General features: G+C 46.2%; 1 protein-coding gene across 4 annotated transcripts in view; it reads right to left on the bottom strand.

Moving 5' to 3' along the window:
• LOC126027755 (core histone macro-H2A.1) overlaps window positions 1-24,981 on the bottom strand; it is a 67,994-nt gene extending 43,013 nt beyond the window's left edge. For all 4 annotated transcript variants that reach the window (XM_049786767.1, XM_049786769.1, XM_049786768.1 and 1 more), the window contains exons 1-2: window positions 24,852-24,981; window positions 15,636-15,840 (exon numbers count right to left, since the gene is read on the bottom strand). In XM_049786767.1, coding sequence (XP_049642724.1) covers window positions 15,636-15,807 — 172 coding nt within the window. In that variant the 5' untranslated portion in view covers window positions 15,808-15,840; window positions 24,852-24,981. The remainder of the gene's footprint in view (window positions 1-15,635; window positions 15,841-24,851) is intronic.
• Window positions 24,982-25,200: the final 219 nt, after the last annotated feature.

Below are 25,200 nucleotides of genomic sequence, written 5' to 3'. Positions count from 1 at the left end.
AGGGAAGATGGCTGAAAGGAGTTAAGACGCAGGGCAAGCTAAGAATGGCATGCGTAAATGGTTAGCAGCCACATTGGTTGGCCAGGGCAATAAAGATGTTATCTCTCTGGAAGCCTGCCTGTGAGTGAGTTCAATACCCATGGCTTTCCTGGACCCAGACCCACCGGTGAGGTGAATGGGGGATGGAGCCACGTGGCCTAGGATGGCAAGAAAGGCCCCACCATCCAGATCCATCCTAAGGGCTTAATGCAACACCTTCCCCAAAATCTCTAGCATTCCTGCTGTGTGTAAAGTCACCGCTTATCTGTGTCTGTGGATGGTAAGGGGCTGTCAGCCACAGGGCAGAAATCACAGGCCTTTCATTCAACTCCCAGCCTGTTTCCCCATCGCTGAACCATCTTTTACCTGTGATGGCTTAGCTCACTGGGAAAATGTAAGCAAACTGCAATGAGTCCACAACCGCATGCTTTTTCTTTTATTTAAGTAGAACAAGTTTCATTGCTAGTCAAGAACACTAGACTTTGGGGGAGGGTGTTCGAAGATTCATACCTATTGATGCTTGGGGCTTACTCCTGGATCTGCACTCAGGGTTCACTGTTGGTGGTGAATGGGGGAATATGCTGGGGAGAGATAGAACCAGGGATAGTTGTGTGCAAAGACAATTCTGTATCTGCTATACTACTTCTCTGGGACCAAAAGCTAAATATACTTTCCTTTCCTTAGTTTCTTCTATCTAAAAACTGAAATGGCAGGTTGGGATGTTGCTCATCTATAGAGCACTGGTTTTGCATAGATCACCCTGGGTGTGATCTATGAATGAACACGCACACACATACATACACACATAGTTAAAAGCCTGGCTGTTCGCTGCATAAATGGGTAGATGAGATATATGAGAGCCCAGAGGAGACAGGCACTCTGGAAACTTGGTGTTTCCTCCCCCAGCAGTTTAGCCTTTGCTGTTACACTTACACTTAACAGTTTGCATATGTTTGAAAAATGCACTTGAACCTGATTAACCTCCTGCTGCCAGACTTGCATTGACAGAATGCAGCCTCCAAGACGACCCCACAGGCAGTGGGCCTGGGGAGGGATCGGGGGCTCAGGTGTGACCTCAACAGGGTATGTGCTTGGCAGGGGCAGCACAGGTCAAGGCTCAGGCAGGAGGGAAAAAAGAGACTTAGTTTGCCCTCATCCGCCAGCCCTAGGGCCCTCTAAGTCCCTCTGACTTCCAAGGAGGGCTCTAATTTACAAGGAAATGGTTAATATGAACGTTTGTTTTGATATGGAAAATCGCAGCCATTCGTTCTTAATTCATCTCAGGAAGGGGTGAACAAGACATGTTGGCTGAAAAGAAATGATTTGAAATGTAAAAAGGAAGCTCATTCAAAGAGCCCTGACATGATATCATTTTCCAGATGCGCTTTAAAGGGGAGGCAAGGAGAGCGGTGTGGGGCCACCTGTACTGTGTGCACTTGCTTGCACTCCCAAACTCACTCACTCACATCCTGGAAACAGGCCTGGGTCATAGGGAAGTGTAATGCTCTGCTCTTGTGCACTCTTTCCTTTGTCGAAGCAGAAGGTTTAATGAGAGGAGGCACCCAGGCTACAGGCTACCCCTGTCCACTCATGCTTGACACAGGTCCCAGCCTCCTCCCCACCACAGAGAGTCTATGAAGGTCTCTCAGATTCTTTCCATGACTGTGTTGAAAAAAAAAGTGTGTCCAAGTAAGGGAGGAGCCCCCAAAGAGACAGTGATACCTGTCTATGAAGTCTATGAAGGTCTCTCAGATTCTTTCCATGACTGTGTTGAAAAAAAAAAAGTGTGTCCAAGTAAGGGAGGAGCCCCAAAAGAGACAGTGATACCTGGTCATCTTTGCCAGCTAAGAACCACCCTTCTACCCATACAGACTCTGAGTGCTGAAGGCTCTGTCACCTGGCATCCCACTTCCCCTTCACTGAGGGGACAGTGAAGGGACATTGGAAAAAAGCATTGGAGGGACTGTACCTACTCTCTCCTGGCACCTCACCTCTGGTCACATGAGTGCTTTACCCCTGAGAAGGGCCATGGCCAGCATTAACACAAACCAGACTGATCTGTCCTAGAGACCTGAGCATGTTTCCCATGCTGACCTCTACCTCCTCCTGATATTCCCCTATTGGTTTCCAGGTAGTGCCTACTTGTCCTTCTAGTCCATTCTACAGGACAAGTATAGTCATTGACCACTGCAGGTCACAGAATTGTGTCCAGCCTACAAATACATATCTCTCTCCCTGGGCATCCCCCACTTTCTTCTTTTCTGCAGACAAGGGCTGGCCATAGTGGACTGGGCACACACACACATACCCCCTGAGAAGTTCAGTGGAAATAATAGAGCAAGAGGGAGGATGGGAGCTCTATCTCCTCTTCACTGCCAAAAGCTTCTGCTTATTGAGAGCCTCCTAGAAATGCTCTTCTGGGGCAGTGGTCATGACTGCATCTCCCTTGGTGTCACTTAAACTTCCAGAGCCTCTGTTCCCTCCTATGCATTTGGGGATTTGGTGAGCCGTAGAAAAGTACTTAGCAGGTGCTGGCTGGTGGCAAGTATTCAGTATATACATATATATGTATATATATATATGTGTGTATGTGTGTGTGTGTGTATGTAAATCGGTATTATTAAATTGTTCCACCCTGACCTCATGTTCAAAGAACTTCACTCCACTCCTACTTCATCCCCAAAACAAGTAAAGGTATCACTAACCACAACCTACATCCAGTCTAGAGACTGTCCATGTCTGGGTGGAGATGAGAGCTGATTAAATGTTATTCTAGATAGGTTCTGGCCTTTTCTGAATAAACTGCAGAAATTGACTTTCAGCAGTCAATACTGAGATTTACAAGCTGACAGCTACATAGAGAGTCCCTCTATTATCCATTACCACCCAGAGCATCCATCAAGATATCACTGGGCTGGAGGATCCAGAGATAAGACATGTCTATAAGCCCTAACATGGTGGTGGTTAATTCCATCATTGTGTAGGAGGAATTGAGACCTCGAAGGGATGGGGTGTCTCTAAGTGGCCCAATGGAAGGCCACTCCTCTATTGTGAATGATCTATAAGTGTCCCCTTCAGACATATGGTGGTGACATCCCTACGAGAGAACACCTCAACACTGGCAGCCTCTGCTGAGTACCAGGAACATACACTTATAGATAAAAGGCACCTGCCTAAGAAGGAAGACTATTATAGGGTGGGATGTGAAAGAAGAAGGAGGCGCCCAGGTAGGGAATGAGGTAAGAAGAGAGGGCCTTTAAGGCTGAGCATCCTGGCCAATCCCAGGAGGATCTGTGTCATCCTGGCAAGCAGAGCAAAAGGAGCGGGGAGACAGAGTTGCAGGAGGCTGGCCCTGCGCAATACCCTTTGGGCCTGTCTTCTTGCTAGAACTTATTTATAGCTCTGAGCAGTGGCTTTTTGCTTTCCTGATATTTTATTCTGGGTTGATGAGACACAGAAGCCTACAGGCAGGGAAACAGAGCAAGAGGACTATAAATATGTTTTATTTGTTGCTAATATTTTAAAGGAAAGATTCAAAGGTTGTAGAATTCTTGCCTACTTCTATCTCCGCCAGGAAAGGAAATAGTTGTTTTAAAACCATTCTTGTTAGTCATTCACAGAGGAATCCTGGGGTACTTCTAGAACCCCTCCTTGAATGCTATTTTAATCAGACAAGCCAGCTCTCACCTTCCTCTGAGATACCCTCAGTAGCTGCTGCAATAGAACGAATGGATCAACATATGGAGTTACTCTACCACCTTCCTGCTTGTACCCATCTCTGTCTGCATTTTTCTGCACCCAAGTGGCTCTGCTATTAAGTCTGGTGATGCTTCATATATTAATCTTGTTCAGCTGTTCAACTTTCATGTCCATTCCCTTCCTGACAGCATCTGACAGGGCTAACCCTTCCTCTTCCTGAAACCCACCATCCCTCCAGCTGCACTCCATATCCTTCAATTCAAAATTATCCCCAGTACAGTCACAGAACATAAGTCTGGTGCTGAGCTGAGCACACAATGTGTGGAAGGAGGGGAGGGAAGATGTGCATGGAGAGTACAGTCAGTTTTGGGCTCAGGGACTGGTCTCACCCATCACAGACACACACAGAAATAAAATGGGTCTTTTAAGCGTCAGTACCCAGCTTCTTCCCTAGAGCCCAGTTGGAATCTGCTAACTCTCACAAATAGGTCATGACAAACCAGTTATTAAACAAGTAAACCAAGGATTGTCACATTGAGGCAGTCATAAAAAGTGGAAGTACAGGGACATTCTCCAAGGTGCTGGCCTGATTTTATGTAATAGAACAAATATCCAGACTCCATGGCAGGCAGGCAGGCAGGCAGTGAGAAGTACAAAGCTTTCATTCCAGGATGTCCCGGGCTTATGGACAGGCACTGCTCACAGGCCCAAGGTAGGAATCCAAACTGAGGGGACCCAAGTATTGAGGCAGGTGAGGGAGCAGACTGATGCTCCATCATTACTCAACCAGGATATTAACTAAAATATAAACCTCAGGGCTGGAGGTGCAGATCAAAAAACTACAACAACTGTCTTATAAGTATGAGGCTCTGGATCCAATCTCCTGAACTGTGAGAAAGAGAGAAAAAAAGCCAAGAGAAAGAGCAAAACAGCTCTGCTGGTTACCTAAATGTAACCTAAATGTTACTTTATGTAAATGTTACCTAAATGTTAGAGGCCATGCTCCTGAGTTTCTGACTTTTGTCACTTCATATTCTGGATTTATTTTGAAGAGAGATGAGTATCTGTAAAAAAGATATATAAGAAACTAATAACATTGTCTCTGAGAGAATAACTGGTTTTTCAAGACTAGGGAAGAAGATGCATGCCTCACAATAAGCCCTGTTATATGGATTTTGTGTGAATTCATATGTACATATTACTCATTTAAGAAAATGACCACTTGGGGGGCTGGAGAGTATACAGAGAATAAGACATTTACTTTACATGCAGCCGACCTCACTTCAATTCCTGGCACTATACATGGTCCCCAGGATATTCACCACAGAGCACAGGACCATAGTCAGCCTTGAGCACCAATACTCCAATACTATCACTATCCACCTCACAAAAAAAAAGGAAATAAAATGAACATTTTCCAGAAAAGTAAAAAGACAATGGAAGAACTGCCAGATATGAGAACCATGAAGTATGAAACCAGACTGACCAATGCAAAAGAAAACAAATTGTAGAAACAACCCTAGTTGCATTTAGAAATGTACAATAAAGGTGGCTTCCCATATCACCAGGAGAAAAAGCAGAAGTTCAACTGTGTTAAGATAACTGGTAGTCATTTGAAACAATATAAAATTGACCCTATCACATATCTGGATACAATCCAAATAAATCAAAAAATTTAAACGTTGAAAAAATAAACCAAGAAAAAGCAGCAGCACAGACCTGAGAGAATTCTTTAGTCTTAGGAGAATGCAGGCTTGCCTAGCAGTGACTCAAAATCCATTAACTGTAGATTCAGAAAGGCTTCAGATACTGTCAATTAAATAATAGTGGTAATTGCCTCACAATATGGTTATCAAGTGGTACAGATTAACTATTATACAATGACATTTATCATTTCTTAATAACATTAGGAAAAGTATTCAGATAAATTAAAAACATCTGTATTTAAAAAAAAACTTTCAAAATGAAAACAAGAGGAGCGGGAGACACAGCACAGAGGATAAGGTGCTTGCTTTACATGTGACCAAGCCTGGTTTGATCATACATAAAGTCCTTGCAGACTACTAGCAGTCACTCCTAAGTTCAGAGCACTGCTCTATGTGGCCCAAACAATCTCCTCAAAAATATTAAAAAAAAAAGACCAACCATATTTAAGAAAATAATAAGCAGATATACTAGAAATAAAAATAATAGGGACCAAAAGAATAGTACAGCAAGCAGTTTTTGCCTTGCATACTGCTGACCTGGGGTCAATCCAGGTCAATCAAAGCTCAATTCTGAGCACTACTAGGTGTGATCCCTGAGCATAGAGCCAGGAGTACCACCAGGTTTGGCCAAAAAAGAAAGTATAAACAAACTGAAGTTCAAGATTCAGTGGCTGAATTAAGTAAACATCAGTTGAGATACAGTGGAGGAGAGTATTAAACATTATTTCAAAAAAAGTAACTGAAATATCTATCCTGAAAGAGGACTGAAATCCCAACAGGCAGAAACGCAAAACATATTAACAAATAGAATGAAATGCTAACACATATTTAATTGGTTCTCCACTAGGAGATATAAACTAGAAAGACTCAAGAAATAACACCCAAATCTTTATAGCTGTGTTTAAAAATGGGCTGAGAAAAATGTATCAGCACAAAGCCCTCCCTAATGAAATTCTAAAGCATGGACTTCAAAGGGAAGTGATCCCAGATGGAAGACTTGAGATGAAAGACAAAACCTTGGTTTGGGTCACTCTTTTTCTTCCCTTCAATCCAGAGAGGATTTGTGAAATCGTGTCCTTTCCAACTGGCCCAAGCAAAAGTACAGCCCTTGCTCTGGTTCCTTCCTCTCTACACACAGATCGCAATGGTGAACAAAACTGTGTGTGCCCCTTCAAAGGAAAAGGGCAAAGCAAGGGGGAAACTCCTTGGCCACAGAGGATTTCTGGGCAGTTAAGGCTCATCTTCAAGAATACAGTGAGTGGGACTTCTACATACAAACCTTACACCCTGGGCAAAAAATAAATCATAACAATCAGAGACCTAAATGCAAAACTATGACTCTCCTAGGATATAATGTAAGAGAAAACCCAGGTGACTTGATGTTTGTGGATGACTATTTTAGATACACCAACAAAAGCACAATTCACTAAAGAAAGAATTGACTGAATGAACTTCATTAAAATCCAAAACTTGTGCACACAGTTAAGAGAATAAGAAGACAAGTCACACTCGGAGAAAATATTTTTTAAAGACTGAAGCCTCTCTTTCCATGATCCCAGGGATGAACAGGAGAATATGGTGTCACCATTGTATAATGGGGACTCAGGTCATCCAGGACCTTCTGGACAACCTTGAGGAGATGCAGATCACTGTGAACTCCTAGGATATTTTCAGAGGACACAGGTGAAAATTGCATCAATAGGGTGCCAGAGCATGATACTGGGGGTAGAGGGGGCACAGGAAGGAAACAAAGTTGGATAGAGGTCAAAGTCAGAAAAAGACTGAGAGAATAAAAAATAAATAAATAAAAGATAAAGAAAAGGACTGAGAAACACTGGTGAGGGAAGCTCAGTGTTTGAGCCCTAGAGCAGCTTGCCGTGCACCCCAAAGACTGTCTACATCCTGGGTAGGGAAGTAAGGCACTGGAGAAATCCCCTGCCCACTTTGTCCCCACTCCAGCCTCAGCTCCAGGCCTGGAGCTGACCCAGATGGGTCTACTAGCTAGTATCTTGACACCATATGATCAGGGAAATGCCAAAGGCACATGGAGCTGGACAGCTAGCTTCTCACCTATCCATTCAGGGAGACTGCCACTATTCCCCAGAGGATGCAGAGAGCCTCATAAATGAATATGAAAAGTGATGATTTTCTGTGACTGGCCATCCATGAAGAGTAAATTCTAAACAAGTAAGTGAACTAGACTCTCCCTCTTCTCTACTTGTACACATATGCAAAGACAGGCAAGCACCAGCTACTGTCTCTGGGCATGGAAATTATAAGTGAGTTTTCACTTCTTAAATTTTCAAACACAGATTACTCACCTAAGCAGAAAAGGGAATGTACTTTCAGAATCTATGCAACACACTCAAGCTTCAACTCTGTGTTTTTTTTTTCTTTTCTTCTTTAGTAAAGCCCACACCCAATGGGTGCCAGGGGCAGGGTGCAGTCTGGGGCTATTTCTAGCAAGAATTCAAGCCTGGTAGTGTTCATTGTGGGGAGGGTCCCAGGGCTATGCCTAGGGATTGAATTTAGGGCTTCACACATTCAGCCTGTAGCTCTACTACTTGAACTACCCTCCCCAGGCCCCAGCTGAAATAAAAGTTTACAATCTTTGTTGGAGTGAGGGGTGTGGATGTGGGAGAGGGTTGGGCCTCTTCTAGTGATGCTTAGGGATTACTCCTAGCTCTGCACTCAGAAACTACTCTTTTTTTTTTTGGTTTTTGGGTCACACCTGGCAGTGCTCAGGGGTTATTCCTGGCTCCAGGCTCAGAAATTGCTCCTGGCAGGCACAGGGGACCATATGGGGCGCCGGGATTCGAACCGATGACCTCCTGCATGAAAGGCAAACGCCTTACCTCCATGCTATCTCTCCGGCCCCAGAAACTACTCTTGGTGGTGCTCAGGGCACTGTGTGGGATGCTGGGGACTGAACCTGTATCAGCCATATGCAAGGCAAATGCCTTATCTTCTCCGATCTAAATTTCCAACTTTTCTAATTGCAATTCTCTGGTTTGTAAGAATTCTCGGCACATACCCCACTTTGTGCCTGCAGGTTTTTGAAGGAAAGGGATACTGGAAGGTGTAGCAGGAAGGTAAGCTAGAGGGGAAGCTGAAAGGTGAAAGCCAACAAAAATGCTTACAAAAGTGTTTTCAAGTTTTCCCTGTGTCCTAGAAGACAGGTGTGGTCACACAGACCAACAAAATATGAAAAGCCTCAGAGAGGCTCAGAACTCTCAGGAGCCCAGCTGGACACTCAACTTCATTCTGCTCTGTTTTCAGGTATGTGTATACCTACAGGACACACTCAACTGTCCTGAACACACTGTAATGCAGAAATTGGGCAAGTGACAGATGCTCTGCAGACCGACAAGTCCCTTTTCCTCCCATGTCAGGAATGCCAAGTATGATAGCTATTTGGGAAAACAGTTTTAGCATAGCAGGACGTGCTGTCAACAGAAAAGGGCTCTCTCTAGTACTTAAAGGAGGTAAGACAGGGATAAACAGTGGTCTAGTGACTAACAGCAAAGGGATACACGCTTCTGAACCAACTAAGGGAAATAAAACAAAATAAGACCTGGTTGAGGATAATTGTCTTATTAGTCAAAACCAGATGATAAAAAGTCATTTTTAACCATCATTCCTTTTCCTTGGCATTTTATTGAATAATGCACTCAGGGTCTACAAGCCTGGCCTCAGCCTTTCTATTGTATGGCTGTAAGATCCCTATGGGGCTCTGCTGGAAGCAGATGTCAACAAGTTAGCAAGGTACCATCAGGCAGTTTCCAATGGGGATCTGCTGGGTGAAAGTAGGGGGTTGGATCCCCTCAGAAGATAGAACAGGAAAGGCTAAGGGTAGGAGAAGAAAGATTTAGAAATGAGAAAGTGAAGAGAGTCAGCATAGATAAGTCAGAGGCCCTTGTCATAAAGCAGATCCAGAGATGAAAGGAAAGCAAAGCATGTAGCCACAGACTTAAGGGCAAGGGTGCAGCACAGTCCTGGGAAGCAAGATTATACAGGAGCAGAGAGTGTGTCTCAGAGCCAACAGGTTCCCCTCCATTGGTCCCTTAGATGTGGTATCACCCACAGTCACCCCATATCACTTCCCATCTTCCCCATAGCTGGAAACCCTCTGAGAGAGGGTGTAGGTATCCTAAGGCATGGAACAAGATGTGATTAGAAGATAAGTAGGATTTCTAAGCACCCTCCAAAAAAAGGTGCCATATACCTTTGGTGACCAGGAGCCAACCTGATGTCTCAGGTGGGTGAAAGAACTCTGACTTCCCTTCATTCCTGTGTTTGTTCCTCCAGCATTTGCTCTTGGGTCCAGAAACTTGGTCCTACTCCAGGTCTTGTCAAGCAGAAGGCTCTCGCAAGTCAGGGTTCGGGGGTTCAAGTCCCTGCCTCACTCATCAAACATTTATAGGTGCCGAACACTGTCTGGGAAAAAAGCCCTGGGCATCCTTATCTACAGGCCCAGCTTTCCACTGGATGGCATAGCAAAGAGAGCAAAGTCCATCCTTTCTCACCATCCAGTACTCACACTGCTGCTGCTCCCTGGCTTAGTACACAAGCTTCTCCCACATAGAGTCATGCTCTATGATTGCAGGTGCCTCAAGGGGCCTGCACATATCACCTTTCCTGCCACTGGAGATTCAGAGCTACACTAGCATGTTAAAGGCTCTAAATAATCCTGCAGTAAAAAGTGCTATATATTTCTCAGAGGCACCTAAACTCAACTAAGTTCCTTAGATGGCTAGAGAGGTAGTACAGCAGGTAGAGCACTTGCTTTGCATGCAGCTGACCCAGGTACAATCCCTGGCACCATATAAAGTCCCCAAAGCACTTCCAAGAGTGATACCTGCATGTAAAGCCAGGGGTATGCCCTAAGTATTGCCAATATGGCCCTAAAAACAAAACAAAAAACCAAAACCAAAAAAATCCAAGTGCTGTGTCCCCCTGCCCTGAGATCTACCTTCTTCAAGCAAATGAAAATAAACCACTCCAATTGTACCCAATAAGACTCCTGCTCCCCGAATTACTCCAGATCCCTTTGAGAAATACTGTCCTATACCTTCCAAAGCAGGGAGTGCTGTGCCTGGCACCAGGCCTAGAAGCTTTCTGAAATCAAGATCCCTGTAAATAACAACTGGTCAGAGACTATAGCTAGGCTGGGGATACCTGGGACTGCCTTAGTTTCCTTAAGGTAACTTTATAAATGCCAGACTACATTAAATGTTTACTCTGGTCAATTCTGTCTAGCTAAATGTTTCAGAAACTTATAAATGTTCCCACTAATTTCAAAATTGCAAAGGGGCCCATGAAGCTCCACTAGGCCTACAGCATGGAGATTGCAATCAGGTCAGGCAGACCCTGGACACCAAGATCAGCAGGTGGCGAAAGCTCATGGGAAGAGCACTGGGGTGTGGGCAGTGGCTGTAGAACTAGCACAAAAATGTGGGAAAGAGACCCAGACTGGTAGCCAACATTGCCTTTTCAAAATGTTGACTGATGCCTGGTGGCCGAGAAGAGAAAGAGATGCCAACTTCAAGCTTCAGAACAAGATGCCAGACACTCAATTCCTCTCAACCAGCCCAGCCTGAGCAGACCCTAAGAAGTGCTTGTATAGTCTTCCACAGTCTACCCCAGGATGTATGTCCATGGGGTCAGAAGATGCCTGGTTCGTGAGAAAGTAGCCAGATTATCCTGTGTTGGCCTGGAATCAGTGTTGACCTGGCATATACTAGGGTGGAGCCATCTGAAGACGCAGACTTGGTCTTCAAAGGGCACTGGGCACCTGCCCCATTACCAAGCCCTATCCATGTGCACTGCTGGCAGAGACTGGGCCTTACAGAAGAAGAAACAAGTCCTCCCTAAGTACTTTATTGACCATCAAGGGACCATCAAGACAAGGGGCCAACAAGGTTAGTTGCTCCAAGCAATGCTCTGGCATGCTCACAACCTCAGCAGCCCTGCTTCACTGCTGCCTTGCTTTTGCTGGTACCTGTGTCTCTATGACAGCTCTATGGGGTGAGAACAAAACTTGCTCTGGTGGATACACGGGAGCTCTGCAGAACAGGTGCTTCCTCCATGCCTTAAAGACATGTGAAGTCTGGGTCCTGGTGCTGCCTGAGTGCTGGCACACAGCTTCTCCCTCTTTCCATTTCTCCCCTATACTCAGGGAAGAGGCTTGATGGCCAGCCGGTACAGAGATCACAGGTGAGTGGACGGCACTGTTACTCTCCCAGCTCACACTAGAGGAGACACTCCTCCAAGCCTGCTAGAGCCAGTTATTCCCAGGCACTTGCTAGCCCCCTAGAGTCTATTTTCACCCAGCAAGGTACTTTTCACCGGCAGGAGTTGGTTGATTCTCTCTCCTATACTACACCTTGAGCTCCAGAGAGCACTCTGGCTTGATATTTCCTGTGCCCTAGTAGAGAGAGTCTAGCATGATACCTGGCATACAGCAGGGATTCAGTAAGAATGTGTAAGGAGGAGCTGGGCAGGGAGTTCCAGGGCAGGGTCACATGCTTTGCATGTAAGAGGCCCATGTTCAATCAGGTAACACATGTCCCCAGTGAATATCCATAAACTATAGCTACTCTATAGCTATAAGTAGCCCCTAAGCACTATGGGTATGGTTCCCAAACAAAACAAAAACAAAAATAGATGTGGAATGAATGAGAAAGTGTCTTGAGTTAAGCAATCATCAGACATCAACGTTCAGTTCAGTTCTGATCCCATCAAGCAAACGGGAAACAAATAGTTGCAGTCATAAGTGAGTACAAAATCAATGGCTCAGTCAGGATGTGGCCAGAGACCTTAGTACATAGAATGCCACCATATGGGGCCACCATTGCACAATGGTGTGCTCTTGAGTGGAAAAAAACAGCTTGGATTCACCTAACAGGAGCTCTACTGAAGGACTTAAAGATCCACATTGATCTGTGGCTCAGTAGTAGAGTGTATGACATACATGTGTTGTTAAGTCCTGGGCTCTATCCTTAGTATATAGTCTCCATCCCTAGTGTATGACCTGCTGAAATGAATGTGGCAGGCGCCAGAATAAGGATTAGTCTTGTCCTCCCTTCTTTCCTCCCTCCTTCCATAGGGTGATAAGTATACCTGACGTTGCTCAGGGTTTATCTTGGCTCTATACTCAGGGGTCACTCCTGATAGAGCTCAGGGGCCCATATGAGGAATCAAACCTGGATATGCTATATGCAAGGCAAAAGCCTTACCTACTATTTCTTTGGACCTTGGGCTACATTTTGACTCTTGTGCTGGGCTGGATGTATCATTCCACTGTGATTTGTGGCTACCTTCCTCCAACCCCATGGAAGAATGATGTAGTGCAGTGAAGTCTCCACCCCTCCAGAACAGAGCCACAGACCTTGACCTTATGAGCACCATACTCAGATACACAAAAGGCAAGCAAGTTTTCTATGCAGCCCAAGGAGTGATGCCTCTAATATCATAAGGCAATGGTCTCCCTCCAGTCTGTGGTGTTGAAAACTGAAAAAAAAAGGGGGGGGGAATGGTGGAAAAAAATAAAACTGACCTATGGAGTCTAGTGACTGTGTCTGTAGTCACCCAAGATAGGCACACTGTGGTGCTGGGACAATGAAGCACAGATGGGCTAGATCTGCATGGCTGAGGGGCTCCCCATGATACCTAAAGCCCCTTAGTCTCTACAGCAACCTGGGGTGGGAGATCAAAGACTGCTATGTTCCCACTCAACCCCACCCACAGCCCTTTAGCCATAAGAACACCAGAAATCAGGAATTAGGGACTCATTACAGGTTCTGAGGCCTGCATGTGGTTGCCTGCTAGGACTAGGCTGTTCATAGCTACCCATCTTGTGCTATCTCTCCAGCTCTCCCTGAGGGCACCCATATTAGATATGACCTTTCTAGATGTGTCACACAAATGCTGGGCCTATTTCCTCATCTGTATGTTGAGAATGTAGAATAGTTCATGTTCCCTGCTTTATGCTGCTTATAAGAATCTCAGATAAGCAAAAGGTCAAAAGTCTTGTAGCAAGCACAAATGTGTGACAATCACAACACCACAATAACTTCTCATGCACAAATACTTTCTAAAGAGCATGAAAATCATTTCTCCTCCTGGGTGCAGTTCTTCATCTGGGGTGCTCTTGGTCTCCTTGAGAAACCTGAAAGAGGAAGGTTCAACCCAGCTGTACATCTTGAAAGAAGCATCTTGTCTAGTTGAGTCTCTTCTCTCTGGCTATCAGAGAGGAAGCTGCAAAATATAAGGGTGTCCCTCCTGTCACTAGCCTAATCATGTGTGGAGAAATAAGTGAGAAATGTCTTACACCAGGGCAGTGAAGTCCAGGTCCTTCTCAGTCCATACATATCAGAAGTGGCCCCAGCAAATCTTTTCATGCTCTGTGGCATTCTCATCACTGAAAGTAGAGGAGAGAGCCCTGCCCAGCTAGTGCTAAACTAATGCTCTGGAGTCCTCAAAGAAATAGTAACTGAAAAGGCCTGAGGACCCCCTGAAAAAAGAGCTGATTTCAAAGCATAATAGGACTAGTGTGATTACTTTCTGAGACCATCTCATTGTGTCAAAAAGTAAAGAGAAAAAAATATGGAGGGGTAACAGAAAACTCAGCTTACAGGACAAATATGAGAGCATTTGTGCATCAAAATATGTAATGACAATGTAACTCAATAACTCATTAGATTAAAAAATAAAAAACATCCAACACCAATAGTACAAAAAGGGGATTGCAAAAAGGAATTTCCTCTTTACAGAAAAAATGACAACTCATGCATGTAGAGACACAAGAGAAATCGCTGTTTTATAAATCACCTTAGAGGTGACAAATAAGAAAGATCACAGAGGGGCCAAAGCAAAAGCACAGCAGGTAGGGTGTTTTTCCCTTGCATGTGGCTAACCTGGGTTCTATCCAGCATCCCATATAGTCTCCTGAGCCTGCCAGGAGTAATTTCTGAGCATGGAGCCAGGAGTAAACCTTGAGTGCCACTAGATTGGGGAGAGAGAGAGAGAGAGAGAGAGAGAGAGACAGAGAGAGAGAGAGACAGAGAGAGAGAGACAGAGAGAGAGAGACAGAGAGAGACAGAGACAGAGACAGAGAGAGAGACAGAGAAAGAGAGACAGACAGAGAGAGAAAGGGGAGAGAGAGGAGAGAGAGAAGAGAGAGAAAGAGAAACAGAGCAAGAGAGAGATCACAGAGGGTACTTCAGCCACTGGGGGTGAGAATGTGTGGTGAGGGAAGTGCAGCCAAACACCTTTACAGTATCACTGGGATTGGATGGACTCATTCACCCTCTTTTTCTTCTTTTTTGGGTCACACACAGTAGTACTCAGGAGTCACTCATGGCTCTATGTTCAGGGATTTTTCCTTGGCAAGGCTCAGGGGACTATATGGGATGCCAGTGAATGAACTTGGGTTGGCCACATGCAAGGCAAACACTCTACCTTCTATCCTATAGCTCTGGCCCCTCGCTCACCCTGTGAGCAATTCTCCTTCTCAAATGTCCCCCCCCCACCTGATCCTAGGCATAAGGCTCACTCAGGAGAGACACTGCAAGACCACTTGCCTGGGTACTTCCAAAACAGTTGTGCCATGGAAGGCTTGGTGAAAAGCTGAAAGCTGCTTTGATGAAGTCAGACAGAAACCCTGAGAGTTAGATGTAAGGTATAATCCTGAAATGTATTCTGGATCAGAAAAAAAAACACCATATCATGGGGTGGGGAGGAGGGAGATTAGGGACATTGGTGATGGAAATGTTGCACTGGTGAAGGGGGGTGTTCTTTACATGACTGAAACCCAACCACAATCATGTTCGTAATCAAGGTGTTTAAATAAAGATATTAAAAAAAAGAAATAGTAAAAAAGAAAAGAAAAGAAAACCACGCACAGGTATACAGCACATTATTGGAACAACTGAGGAAACTCATAATGGACTGGATTAGTGTGTGATGTGCAAACCCTCATGCACACAGACACACCCAGGGTGGATAAAGCAAAGGGGACAAGATATCAACTGCCTGTGGGTCTAGGTGAAACTGGTCTCCAGACTCTACTGTAAGGTTGGAAAGCTTCAAAACCAAAGAAGCCCTAGAAGATCCTAGCAAGCCCTCACAGAACTGTCAGGGAAGTCCCGGTCTGAGTTCACAGTGTCCCTGACTGACCCATGCACTCACCTGTCAGGTACTCCAGGACAGCGGCCATGTACACTGGTGCCCCTACTCCAATCCTGTACTTTGGGTGGCCTTTCTTGATGTACCTCAGCATCCGCCCCACAGGGAAGATGACTCCCGCCTTGGCAGATCGGGAGGTTTTGGTGGATTTCTTCTTCCCTCCCCGGCTCGACATAGTGGCGGACCTGGAGGTGGCTCAGTAAGCACACTGCAGAGGAAAGAGGCACAAGAGTCAGGCTCGAATGGACAGCCCCACAACATACCCCACATGTGCCACATACCCCTTAGATGGCACAGATCCTGAGCCCTCTGCAACCAGTACTCTCACTCAGAGGTATTGCGTTGACCCTTGAAAAGAAAAATAATTTGGCTTTCTACGTTTTATAGTATACCATGACATCAATTTTACGGGCTACTTCCACTTAAATGTGATGTGACCAAGCCTACTCTTAAAGAGCTTTGCCTTTGCGCCACACAGTATAAAAAGATAAAGGGATTTATTGCCTATGTTCTCTAAATGTGCTTAATAATTGCCTTTTCATATACTGTAGGCTGTGTCCAGTCCATCTGCTGAAGCCTTTTTAAAAGGAAGCCATGACACCTGGGCCTAGCATGCATGAGCTACAACACCAGACAGTATCTTGATGAAAGAACCATGTCTACCTTTCAACCCTCAGCTGCAGGAGCCAAGAAAGCTCCTCAGAATTTGGAGTGGAACTTGGAATCAGAGGCTCTGTGAACACTTCCTGTTATCTAGATGGGCTTCTTTTCAGAGCAGAGAGATAAGTATTTTTCTTGCCTGACCTTCCCCTATTCCCAACCATAGTGTTATTGCGTCAACAGGATGATTTTGTGGAGCCGTCAGTTCATTCCAACTCCAACCATATCCAGAGCATCACTAACTCAATCAAAGGATTCTCCAGATGTCTTCTGAAAAGGTCTTCCCCAATATCAATACCACTTTCTTCCCATCTGCCTGTCCTCTGAGGTGGGCTCTCATGCAGCACACATACATCTGAGTAAGGCCTGACCCTAGTCCAAAAGCAGGTCCTAGGAATACCCTATTAATCCAGGCCTGGCACCTCCATGTAGCTCAGATATGCTTCCCCCCCAAATCTCCTTTACCTCACTCTCACTTTTGCTGTGGCAAAGCTATTTTGCTAAGTGCTCTGGGTCCCTCCTACCTTCTTCCCCACTCTAAGCTCCCAGCCAGTGCCCCACCCTCTGGACTCATCAATGCACTTCCTGCCTTTACACTAATGAGCTCCAGTCTCTCCTGCCCAATGCAACAAGCTCCTCTGGATACAGCACCACACCATGAGGCCTCAAATGATTTTCCTGACACATTCAGGTCATTCACACATTCTCTTCAGGAACAAAGTCAGGAATAAAGAGAGCAGAGCATAGAGCAGAGAGAAAAATATTCCAAGCCACAGTCTTACTCGGGATTTTCGAGATGAATAAGCACCTAAAAAGGCCAAAATGGGGTAGTGGAAAAGAGCATGAGAAAAGCCTTAGCCTGCCTGGTGTGCCTGGTAAGATTTCCCAAGAAAACATTTATGCTCAGACCAGCATTTCATTGTAGTGTGGGCTCCAAGACTTTAGTGGCCCATGGAAGCCACATAGTTAGGAATCCCCATTACTCTGACACCCAATCCTCTTTGAGAGACATGCTCCATTGCTCTGACATCCACCCTTTTTTGAGGAATGCTCAGGTTCCCACAAGAATGTTCAGTTCAATTGTCTGACAGTCAAGATTGTAGAGCAGAATTCCTAAACCCTCTGGGATGGGAAAGGGGGTGAACAGATCCAATTGGAATTAAGGTAGCTCAGCTTATGGTAGAAGCAAGTCTCTTGTGACATGAACCTGTCTTTCATTCTAGCAAAAGGATACCAAGTCTTAATTGATCATGGAGAGTTAGAAGAGTTCTAATTTTTCTAAAGCAAATCAATGGTCCCGTTTCTGATGACAAGCCCCACTTATGACACTTCTCTGCTAATAGATGCCATATTCCCACTAAACAGAAGATGCTACATGCACACATGTATGTGGCTGTGTTTGCAGGGAAAGCCATTGTGAGCTTCCCAGCAATCTTTTGCTTTATTATGAAATATATGTCATGGCTCCACCCACTGCCCTTGATCTAAGAGCCTTCAGACCTGAGTGACTCCCCTCTTTTGGCAGGAAAGGTTTGATCAGTGATGATTAACTGAGCTCAGCCCCATCTTCCTGCAGTAGTCTTCAGACTTCCTGTGGGCCTGCCTGGATGTATTTGGAGCTGTGTCTGTGGCAATCAAACCATTTCCTGCTCTAGAGAGGAGCTATTAGTGCCCAGGAACTTGGTAGGCAGACACACAAAGGACAGATGTCCTAGTCATGTTTATTCTCTAAATCTGCTCCTGGTGCTTCCTTCTACTCTAGCCAAGAGTTTGACTGGATGGTGACTCTGAGGTGTTCCTATGGTGCACACCTGTCTACTGGGTCCCAGGATTCTCTCTATTCTGATTGCCTGAGCACCAGGGCTCACTTTTGTGTCTCACAGGTAACTTGAACCCTACTGGATGTTTTAGTCCTAAAAGTGACAACATCAAGCATCAAACTACCAGTCAGGCATCAGTTCTTTCCTAGTGCCATTCTCTAGAGACCTCAAAGAATCTTCACCATCTGCTTCCCCCTCATTCTGAGCCTGCCACAAACAGTCTCCGCCCAGGATCAGATGCTGAAGGCTGCCTGACTTCCTGATCCGCTTGCTGCTGTGACCAGAAAGTCTTGGTGCTGTTTGTTTTTCTGCCTGCAACGCTCTTGGTCCTCTTGCCTATGTGCTGAATGGGCTTCCATGCCTGCTCCCTGCGCATGCACTGTAATGGCTCTCTGCTGTGTTATCCAATACACATCTCTGTGCCTGCCTCCTTGGGGGAGTCAACTCCTGCCTAGATTCCAAGAAAAGAGCTTAAAATCAACACACACACACACACACACACACACACACACACACACACACACCTCAGTTGCTAATATTTTCTAGAAGAGCAATCTAAAAAATTACTATGAAATATTTGTAATCCACTTTGGTCAAAATAAAAATTTAAATAAAAAAATATTTGCTAGAAGAGCATCCTCACATTCCCTGTGTCAGGCATCAGGTTCTATTCTGATAAAGCAGTCCTCAAGTCTTTGTCCCCTTCCATGGGAACAGGCCTACAGAAATTCTCTTCCTCATCTCACACCACACCTCATGCTATTTTGCCACATGTAACAAAGTGTTCTCAAGCTGTAGCCAGAGCTATAAAGTAATTGTGGCCAAACCCAACTCTTCTCAACACTTGGAACATCACTTTGAAGGTATGCCCTCTCCAGATAAATCCATGGACATGCCAGGGGCATTTTGCTCAACAGATATCTGTAGAGGTGAGAGCACCCATGTGGGAAATCACAGGCTGGTTATTGGGTGTGGCAATATTGAGAATCCTGAGTCCAAAATCAGACTTGATCTAATTCAAGTCATAGCTTGGGCAATGAATGATCTAATTCAAGTCATAGCATGGGCAATGTTTTTTCCCCTCTCTCAGGAGATGATGACATGCTTGTATAAGACATCCATGCTAACCAAGCTCTGAGCTCTTTGCACACCTCAGATACAGTATGATATATTGAAGGTATCAAGGCTAACATCTTCAAGAGCTGATCTTGGATATTTGTAGGGCAATTCAAGTTACTGACCAGATAAACCCCACAGATTACTTTTCACTCATGGCAAGCTGGAATTGGGTTTTAATGACTGATTATTCCATGGATCCAAACTCTTCCTATTTCTAAATTCATGAGCCCCTGGATCTCTGTAAAAGGGAAAAGGTCACATGAGAGAGCACCTGGAGGCCTCCCCAGTCTGGTCTGATGGCAGGAACATCAATTGAGACCATGCTCAGCTCAAGTGACCACATCTAATTGCAAGAAAAGCAGAAATGTCCCCTATCATTTTTTCTCCCAGAAGAAATAAGACCAACTCTGTTGCAATAAAACAACTTGAAAGTAACCTGTTCAAACCTGCTGAACACTGTCTGACTTTTGTACTGTATCTCAACCCTTCTGGAAGAAGACAATCCTACATCATAGAAAAGGGGATTCTTCCACACTTGATTGCTCCTGAGGACTCTGGCATCACTCACAGGAGAGAAAGCTACACGCTTGTCAAATTGACAAAGTGATGCCTTCCCTCCCACACTCACTGTCCCATATACCCTCACCCCTAGAGAGGGGCCCTGTGCTTTGAAGATAGTGAAGGTCCTCAGCCTCCTTTCCACATGCTCACTCTCAGGACAGGAAGTAAAGAAGCTATGGCGGATCCTGTAGGATCCCTGTAGACTTTATCTCTGCAACTACTTCAACTATAAATCAAACACAACAGACATGCTGGAAGAAACTCAAATTTTATCCTCTGGGCATGTTGTTAGACAGTGTTGAACAGGGGCTACAGAAAAAGATGAGCCAGTTCACATAAGAAGCAAGTGTCTGAGCACAAGTCCCTGAGGAACTGAGACTCGATTGGGACAGCATGTTCAGTGAAAGAGAAAGACATGAATGCAATTGTTCCTCTACCACTCAGAGGGAGTACAGAGGTGAGAGAGAGCAAAGGGCCATTCTCCCTACCGACAATTTTACACCTCCACAGAAAGACACTTTAGGCATCACAAACCACCTTCATTCACTCCATGCCACCTTCAGGCACTTGATGTTCTCTCAGCCTGGAAGATTCGCTCAGGCCTCTGGGGAGAGGTTACCAAGCAGTACCGGAGCCTTTGGTGGTAGTGCCAACCTCTCAGGGGCTCCCTTCTCTGTCTTCCTTCTGTGGTTTTCTGTGTCCAAAGCCACAGTCTCATGCAGGGAAGCCCCATACCCAGACTTAGTCCCATTCAGTTCCGATCCATCTTTCCCTAATTCCAGCAACTAGTACTCTGTCAGACCCAATTGCTCCCATTTCCTCAAAAGACATTCTTGCTATGATCCCTGAGCCCAGATAAACAATCTCTCCTAATATCCCTCAGCCTACCCACCATCTTTCATGTGTTCATTACTTTGCTCAAACATATGTTAAATGTTCTGCAAAAGTACTTTCCAACCTGACTGCTTAACTAGCTCCCCCTGAAAGGAACATTCAATGCCAACCACCCTGTCCATCCTACTGGCCCTGTAGGTTGGCAAATGCTGGCTGGCAGCTGATTAGTTGACATTTACCGCGAGTGGGGTTCTCTTGACAAAGATGAACACAGAATTTCTAAAAACTACAGAGTGCAGAATTGTGGCAAGTGGAAAGAGAAATCAGGCAGGAAGGAGAAAATTCTGGGGCCATTAATATACACTACATGGACAAATCCCTGTGAAATCACAGACCATCAAAAATACAGGAAGCTTATAGAACTACTATGGGGATTCTCAGATCTTTCTGGGAACAGAAAACACCCCAACTGAGGGTGTTTCAGTCCCTAAGGACAGAAGCCTTAAGACTCCCTGACAAGTTCATGGCTCCAGTAACACCACCTTCTTGCCACAAGAAGCTCAATAACACAGACCAAAGGAAAATACTTCCAATCTGCAGGAGATAGGCCCCTTAAAAACTATAGTATGAGAAAGCAGATAATCAGAGCACTCACGAACCAACTGGAAGAGTTGATGTGAAGTTTGTTTTTTATTATCTTGTCAATAAACACGTGCATATTGATCCTGAAGAAAATATTGATTAGAACTGCCAGAGAGCTGCTTGTTAGATTCCCTATACCTGACTGAGAGAGGAAGCCCTAGCTACCAACACATTAGTTCCTATGGTGGAGGGCAGACAACTCCACACAATCCCTGTACTGGATAAATGCCCACATGTCCAAACCCATTTGTCACCTTCCCATCAACTTCAATCAGGAAGGTAACAGAGACCCTTAATTCAAAAGCTCAGGACACTAATCCTGTTTTCAGTATTCTCATTCGTTTACTTCCATCACACCAAGTGATTAATAGCGTCAACAATGTCATGTCCCCAGAGTCATGTAGATATACTCCATAGTTCGCTTGCTCTCACACACAGAGCTGGGGTTCACAGGTTATACTCTAATTGGCTCAGAATAAAGATATGTTCTCACATTCTAGGCAATCGGAACAAATAGTTCTCTCCAGGTTTAAAGCACTTTATCACTGGATGAGCTGAGGTTTTCACTAAACTTCTGAAAGAAGTTTCAGAGCACCCTCTGTGAACCAAGGAACTGGGAGACAAGGAGAGAAGGATAATTAGGTTGACAGCAAATAAATCCTCAACTGCATGTTTTGTTCCAGCGGATACAATTACCTCATGTGTTAAGTTGTAGTGGTGAAATAAGATAAAACCCAAGTTTTTCATGTGGCCAGTCTGGGATTGAATTGTTATCTCTGCAAGCACACTGCAGTGTGCTTCTGTGTTACTACTTAGTTTCAATAGTCTGCCTGCTTCACAGGAAGAAGAAACCTGCCTTCACAACACTTCTCCAGTGGAAGGCCACCAATGAAAGAGTTTGAATCCTAGCTTCGTTAGGGCAGGGCCCTGGTGGGGCTTGGCATTTAGCATTTGCTGAAACATCAAGGGCTTCCTGTAGGAATAATGAAAATTGGACATTAACTCTTCTTTGTGCAGGATCCTTGAAGATTCCTTACTGCTCTGCAGATGGGGTCTAAGCCCCTCGGTGTAGTTTTTGTTTGGCTTGACTTTGATTTGTTTTGGGGCCACACCCAGAAATGCTTAAGGTTTACTGATGGCTGTGCTCAGGAGTCACTCCTGATGAGGGCTCCAACTGAGTTGGCAACATGCAAGGAAAGCGCCTTGTGTGCTGTATTGTTGCTCCAGCACTGTCTTGGTGTAGTTGTGATCAGGATCCTCTGGTTGGCCTCTTGGTCTCCCAGCTTCATCTGATTCCCCAATTGCATGCAGCCATTTGTGAATGTCAGTCTTCCATTCTGAACTCTACTCTCATTGTCTGAGTCAGGCTTTGTATGTTGGGGTCAGTTCCCCAGGCTTCAAACAAGGTGTCCTCCTGCCTCCTTCATCTAGCCAGTTCTGACAAGGCCTCCCTGTGCCTCACTCCTGACTAGGTTCCCATACTGGGAGTGCTATTGTGCTACCTCCTTCCTCGTGGCAGTTTCCCAAGGACATGGACTCTCCTGATCAAGGCTGTGCCCGCAGTGCCTAATCCATAATGGGTTCTCAGGAAATACTTGCTGAAAGTCTGCCCAGCACCTGACAGGCTTGATCCAAGCGAACAAGCTCTACAACTCTTTGGACTACATAGCTAAACCACTTCAGATCATTCATAAGGGTTTAGGTGGAGCTCAGTGTACTTCTAAACCCACATAAAATGGAGGTGGCCCACAGGAGGGACTCCACTCTACTCTGACAGTTTCCAACACATTAATGGGGGTCTCTGAAAAAAAAATTCAACAGAAATGGGCATTTAATGAGTGGTTCCCACATAGTGATTCTGATACTTGTCACTGAGGATATTTGGTTTGTTTAAGTAAACCTGAGAGAGAGAGAGAGAGAGAGAGAGAGAGAGAGAGAGAGAGAGAGAGAGAGAGAGAGAGAGAGAGAGAGAGAGAACGCTCACTTCCAGGCCTCACCTCCACTCAGTGAAGACCAAACCAGAGGTTCCAAGTTGTAGACGGTGGTGTTGGAGGCAACTCAAAGTTTAATAAAAGGTAATTCCCCTTCTTAGTACCGTAAGAGCTTTAACTTTCATTCCTAGAACCCTCTTTCCTGCTCTTTCATTCATAACAATGGCAACAAACAAACAAAAATCCTGAAAAGATTTCCCACACTCCCCAAACTGGAGAAGTTGGAATCACAATCTTGAGGATTGTTCTTGTTGTTTTGGAAAAAGTAAAAAAGAATGGTAAAAGTAGCCATCCTTATCAGAGAGCCTTTGCACACTTCTGAAATACCTAACTTCAGTGAGCTGTGGAACCACTCCATTTGTTGTGGAAGGTGTGCATTTTAGAGCTGCCAGTTAGTTCCTCTCCCAGCAGACTAACACCCTAGAGGCGGCCTTTAATAGTGGGAGTTTCACGTTTACAGGGGTCACAAGTCCCAGACTGGGCAGGCCAACCCTGGAACAAAGCACTAAAGCACTCCTCCACCCCCCCCCCCAATCTCTTTTTAATGATAAAAACCTCAAACCACAAAGGTGGAAGAAAACAGAAGCTAATAGGAATGCCGCTTTAATAGTCTATTCTCAGATGCGTTTATTGGATCATTAAAATCTTAAAAGGACTACCCGGTAATTGTAATTGTTGAAATCAAGAATTTGGCGCGGCCCTGCTTACAGAAACCTCTCTCACTTCTTGATTCAGAACTCTTCTCCTAAAAATCTTGGTCCAAATAAAGAAACCTTAAGGCCTGGACGCCACCTGCCTACTCGGTCCTAGGGTCTGCCCTGTGGCTCCTTGCAGGCGCGCACACCTGTTGTCAGGTGACCAGGCCAGCAGCGTCCTGCGTGCTCGCCGCCCCCCTCCACGCCACCCTCCTTGAGTATAATCCCTCGGTGCACCCCATAGCCCTGGCCTGCTCCAATCTGGGATTCTGCAGCCTTCCGGAGTTACCTTCAAGAAAAAAACTCCCAACCACAAAGAAAACAAAAGGCTGAGCGCCCGGGGTGCCCATGGCCAGCCTTGACCACCCCCTTTCCGCAGCCCCCCAGCTCTCCACCCGACCTCTTCCCGGCAGATCCTCAACCAGCACCAGCCTAGCCGCGGCCTTGGGGGGCTCGGGAGTGTCCCCGCTCCACTCATTGTGCCCGGGAGGCCCTTCGCGGGCGCCTCTCCAAGCCCAACTCGCGGGCGCGCAAGGCCCCGGCTTGGCTTGGCTTGGCCAACAAGCGCCCTGGGGCCTCCTCCGGGCCTCCAAGGCCCGCCGCTCTCACCGGGGGAGAAAGAGGGATCAGAGGCACCGTGTCCCCCACAAAAGCGCCCCCTGAGCAAGCTCGGGAACGCGGTGGGGAGAGAAGTTGGTTTCGGGGTTCGCTCTTGGAACAAAACCAGGGGAGCCCGCGCTGCGCGGCGCGCTGCGGCCCGGCCTGGTCAGGGCCTGGGGGAGCATCCCGTGCAGGCGAGGCCAGCGCCCGCCTAGGGCCAGGCCCGGCCGCTGCCCAACGCTGGCGGCCCAGAAGAAGGGCTCGGACCCTGGCCTAGGGTCCCCGCGCTGCACTTACGGGGCAGCTCGGCGGCAGCAGCAGCAGCAGCAGCGGCAGCAGCAAGGTGTCCTCCGGCCCGTGCGTCCTCTCGTCGGCTCGCGCCTTTTCTCTCCGCGCCCCTCGCTGGCTGGCTGGCCCGCGCGCCCGCCTCCTCCTCCTCCTCTCCTCCTCCTCCTCCTTCTCCTCCTCCTCCTCGCTTCCCGCCCGCGCGCCCCGCGCTCGCCCCCTCCGCCCGGCTCCGCCGCCGAGTGAACTGGAACCAGTCGCCGCGGCCCGGGAGGACCACAATGCACCGCGCCGCTCGGCTCGGCTCGTCACATCCCATCCCGGCCCCGCGCGCGTCCGGACACCCCGCCCGCGCCCCGGC

Source organism: Suncus etruscus, chromosome 14 (assembly GCF_024139225.1).
Source record: "Suncus etruscus isolate mSunEtr1 chromosome 14, mSunEtr1.pri.cur, whole genome shotgun sequence".
Taxonomy (NCBI): Eukaryota; Metazoa; Chordata; class Mammalia; order Eulipotyphla; family Soricidae; genus Suncus; species Suncus etruscus.
This window is presented reverse-complemented; position numbering and strand designations above follow the sequence as displayed.